This window comes from Fulmarus glacialis, unplaced genomic scaffold (assembly GCF_000690835.1).
Source record: "Fulmarus glacialis isolate BGI_N327 unplaced genomic scaffold, ASM69083v1 scaffold871, whole genome shotgun sequence".
In the NCBI taxonomy this organism is placed as follows: Eukaryota; Metazoa; Chordata; class Aves; order Procellariiformes; family Procellariidae; genus Fulmarus; species Fulmarus glacialis.
In genome coordinates, this window is record NW_009190642.1 from 1 (window position 1) to 4,607 (window position 4,607).

General features: G+C 54.4%; 1 protein-coding gene across 1 annotated transcript; it reads left to right on the forward strand.

Annotated features, from left to right (window-relative positions):
* The first annotated feature begins 1,154 nt into the window (after positions 1 to 1,154).
* Positions 1,155 to 4,592, forward strand: LOC104082715 (galanin receptor type 2-like). Its single transcript, XM_009585939.1, has 2 exons — positions 1,155 to 1,532; positions 3,801 to 4,592. The coding sequence occupies exons 1-2, from the start codon at positions 1,159 to 1,161 to the stop codon at positions 4,534 to 4,536; spliced, it is 1,110 nt and encodes a 369-aa protein (XP_009584234.1). The 5' UTR covers positions 1,155 to 1,158; the 3' UTR covers positions 4,537 to 4,592.
* Positions 4,593 to 4,607: the final 15 nt, after the last annotated feature.

Genomic DNA, 4,607 nt, shown 5'->3' on the forward strand with positions numbered 1-4,607 from the left:
TAACTCTATCCCAGCCGAAGCCAGGACAGTGAGTGATCTCTCCCTGTCCCTATCTCAACCCACAAGCCTTGCATTATGTTTTCTCTCCCCTGTCCAGCTGAGGAGGGGAGTGATAGAGCAGCTTTGGTGGGCACCTGGCATCTGGCCAGGGTCAATCCACCACACACAGCCTCTGCGATCTGCATACTCATGGTGAGCCAGCCTTGGGCCACGCACTCTGGTAACCACAGCAAATCCCTACAAACACTGCAGAGGCGGGGAAGAACCCAAACCATGTGTTTATTCAAGGGAAGCTGTGCCTGTATCTGTACGTGATATTCCCCCAGCTCCAGAACTGAAAATCCTGCAGACAGATTTCTATGCCTGTGACAGAGAAACTAGCGTTTCCACGTGCAACCTCACCTTCTGCTTTCAGTCCACATGCTTATTTTGGGGGCAGGGGAATGATATAAAAATTCCAAGTCCTGGGGAGATCTGTCCTGTGAGACATAGAAAGGGAATATGTACCTGGGTCACTAAAATCAAAGCAGGAGTGGTCCCATCAGAGCTGTCCTCCTCAGAAAGTCCCCACCTGGGCACAACATGGAGCTGTGTAGTAGCTGTCACTGCCAAAAGCATTTCCAGCCCTGTGCCTAGTGTGTGAGGTTAATTCTAGGAACAGGTACCAAAAGAGCTGGGAGCAGGGGAGGGATAAAACTCTGCATGTCAGTATCGGGGAGCAAACATCTTGGCTTGTCCAGGTAGTTGGTTTGGGGCTGGAGCCCCATTGCTGGACCAGCTGGGAGGCGGAGATCCTGGCTCCATTCTCCCACAGAAGAGGAAGCTGGGGACAGATGCCATCCTCTCCTCTCCCCCAAACCTCATCTCCAGCATCATCAGTCCAAGGCAGCATCTGAACATGGGCTGTGGATTCATTCCAGGCCAGAATAGGGGAGCAGGGCACCCCTTACCCCCAAGCTAACCCTACCTGTCCTCCAGGCCACCAGTGTCCAGAGGAACCTGCTGAAAAGCAGGTGGGTCACAGGGCTGAAAACGGGGCTGTGTCTCCAGTGAGCCAACAGGCCCATCAGCCAAGCTAACAGGCTAGGCAGTGTTTCTCCAGTCTCTCAATTCTTTCCCTGTGTTGCCCCAGGCTCCAACGTCTCACCACGACACAGAATGACAGAGCATGAGGACTTCGCGAGCTTGCCTGGGTACTGGAACTCCTCCGACAGTTACCAGTTCAGCCCTGCCAGTGTGATTGTCCCTGTGGTCTTCTCCCTCATCTTCCTCCTGGGCACAGTGGGCAATAGCCTGGTGCTGGCAGTGCTGCTGCGCAATGGGCAAATGGGCCACAACACTACCAACCTCTTCATCCTCAACCTCAGCCTGGCTGACTTCTTCTTCATTGTCTTCTGCGTGCCTTTCCAGGCCACCATCTACTCCCTTGAGGGCTGGGTCTTCGGCTCGTTCATCTGCAAGGCTGTCCACTTCTTCATCTACCTCACCATGTATGCTAGCAGTTTTACTCTGGCTGCCGTCTCTGTGGACAGGTAACAGTCTAAAGATGCCCTTGGGCTGGGGAAGGAGGGCAGTCTGAGAAGCTGGGCTGCGTGAGAGCATGGGAAGATCGTGGCCCACCACCCTTAGGCAGATGATTCAAACCCCAGTGGTATCGATCCATGCCAAAGGCAGTTTGGGGACCAGTTGTGTCTCCCTTGCCCTAAGAACTCCCAAGCAGCACTTCCAGATCTCTCGAGTGCAAAGCTGGTGCTGCTCCTGTTTGTGCTTTCTGCAGGAAAGACCTGCCTTGTGGTTAGAGCACCTGAGACCCAAGCTCAGCTCCCTGCTGTGCCACAGACTCCCACTGAGAGTCACCTACCTCTGTGTTAGACATGGCACTCGGAGGGTAATAGCTATCCCCAAGCCACCATTTCAGAAAAGCATCATGTGCTGGCATCATGTTTAACAGAGGGCACTGTAAGAGAAGCCACATAAATACCCAAGAGAGGTCCCAGTCCTGCAGCAAACACATCTCATTCCCTGGGGGCTGCCAGCCCAGCACAAAACCTGTCATCTAGCAATTCCTGTTCCCTCACCGCCCCCAGCCCTCGTGCACCCTGCACAGAAAGGCATCTGCACCGTGAGCTGAGTCCCTTCTTAGGAGGTCACCCAGGACACTCTGGCCCCAATTGGTGCCACCTACATTGTTCCCAAGGGCTCTGTGTCAGCTGCCCCACTTCTGACTGAGCCCACACTTATGGTCCAGGATGAGGAAGAGGTCCCCACTGGGGTAAGCTCCAGCCTTGGCTGTCACAGGGAACACGTCCTGGCCCGTCTTGCTCCTTGTGTTTGCTTCCAAGGTACCAAGACAAGATAGGGCCAAACAGCCCTCTGCAATGAGGAGGTTCACAGGACTGCAGGCAGAAGGAAACTTCAGTACCACGGAATATCTGGAATGGGTTAAATCCCAGCAAAAAGTATGGTTGGGCTACTCTTCCAGCCCCCTTCCATTTCGTCCTGCTCGCAGGTGCCACCTGCAGAAACCAGCATCTGGACTCAAACAGTGATCTGACACTTCAGCAATTCACCCACCCTGAGATGCCAGCATCCCCTGCTTGGGGCGAGGGGGTCACGCGGAATCCCCAACAAAAATATCCCAAACCTCTGGGATTCCGGTGGTTACACAGTTTGGCTGTTGTCACGATGAAGACCCGAGATTTCTCATGGACTAAGCCTCTTGCTTCCCTGCACCTATATCACGTGAGTGCAGTCTGCCTCTCCAGCCAGCTCAGAACTGGGGACAGTATCTCAAAAAACCCGATATTTTGGCAAGGTGCTAGTGCCTGTGTTCTCTCCCTTTCTGGTGGCACTTGTGTGCTGTAATGCAGTGCTCCACCCAAGAGATGGCTGCATTTCAGCATGACATGAAGTGATTCTCGCAGAGCTGCCGGCAGCTTTCAGGACGACAGGACAGGCAAGCAACAAGGGTTTTGTCACACGTGACCCTTCACACCAACTGCATGTCTTATCTACCTGCTCTGCTGGCCTTACAGTGCATCAGATGAGCATCCTGTGGACGCTGGCAGGCTGAGGCTATAGCAGTTGCACTCCTGTCTGTGCTGACAGCTCCTCTCCATCCCCTACCCACATGCACCAAGCCACCTTCTCTCCTTGCTGACACCTACATCTTTGCCCTATGGTGTTGCCTGGAGGTCGGGGAGCAGAGCTGGCCATCACACCGTATCTGGCCACTGTTGCTGGGGGAGCAGACAGACCATCACTGCCTGCTTTGGGCTGGCCTGAGTAAGCAGACAGTACCAAAAGGCAAGGGCCTACCTGGTCCCTTTGGTAACAAGGTGGAGGCAGCCACAGCTCCAGTGAGCATATCTCTCCCCTGCCAGGCTGATCTGAAAGCTGGAGAAGGCTGGAAATATGCCCTCAGTGGGCAGGAGCCTGCACGGTGCCCATCACCCAGTGAAGCTTCCCCAGGTCTTGAACCCTCAGTTCAGACCTTTCTGCTGGATAAATTCTGCTAAGCAGTGGATATCTGCATGGTCTCCACAGCACCCTCTCTCTGGCCCTAGCTCAGGGACATAGCCCACCCCACCATGTACAGACGGGTGAGTCAGCCTAAGCCTGTGGGAGAAGCATCCTTGCTAGAAAGAGAAAAGCTGCTTTACCCATGACTCTTATCTCAAAGAAGGTGTGAGATAACATGTAGGGCCACTGCTCAGGGACCTTCAGGAGAATGAAGGAAACTCTCTTGTCCCAGAGCTTGGCTAAAATCTCAGTGCTGGTTGCTTTGCTCTCCCCTCCAGGTATCTGGCCATCCGCTATCCGCTGCGCTCCAGGGAGCTGCGGACCCCCCACAACGCAGTGACTGCCATGGCTGTGATCTGGGGCCTCTCTGTGGTCTTTGCTGGGCCCTACCTAAGCTACTATGACCTGATTGAGTGGGAGTCCAACTACATCTGCATGCCTGGCTGGGAGGAGTGGAGGCGCAAGGTCATGGACACCAGCACATTTGCCTTCGGCTATGTCATCCCAGTGCTGGTCATCAGCCTCTCCTACACCAGGACCATCAAGTACCTGTGGACAGCAGTGGACCCCCTGGAGGACATATCAGAGTCCAAGAAGTCCAAGCGGAAGGTAACCAAGATGATCATCATTGTAACCATCCTTTTCTGCCTCTGCTGGCTGCCCTACCACGTAGTCATCCTCCGATACCTCTATGGAGACTTCCCCTTCAACCAGGCCACCTACGCCTTCCGCCTGCTTTCCCACTGCATGGCCTATGCCAATTCCTGCCTCAACCCCATTGTCTACGCCCTGGTCTCCAAGCACTTCCGCAAAGGCTTCAAAAAAGTTTTCAGCTGTCTCTTGAGGAAAAAGCACCGCAACAAGGTGCAGGTGGTGCACGCTGCCCACGTGCCTGGATTTGAGGCACGCTCCACTGAAGTGTCCCAGATGCACGAGGACAATAACAGGTGCGAGCTGTACCCAGCCTCCATGGCAATCCCCTCCAGTTCCTCCAAGCCCCTTCATATTTCTTAGTGGCCAAGCTCCACACCATGTGCCAGCTCAGCTCTGTCACCAGCTTCAGGCCACTCTTTCCCACTGAGTGA

What these genes read in the sequence shown, in the direction of transcription:
- LOC104082715 (XM_009585939.1), top strand. Translation starts at nt 1,159, where the DNA reads ATGACAGAGCATGAGGACTTCGCGAGCTTGCCTGGGTACTGGAACTCC. An exon ending in GCTGCCGTCTCTGTGGACAG is followed by an intron (nt 1,533 to 3,800) that starts GTAACAGTCTAA and finishes TCTCCCCTCCAG; the next exon opens with GTATCTGGCCATCCGCTATC.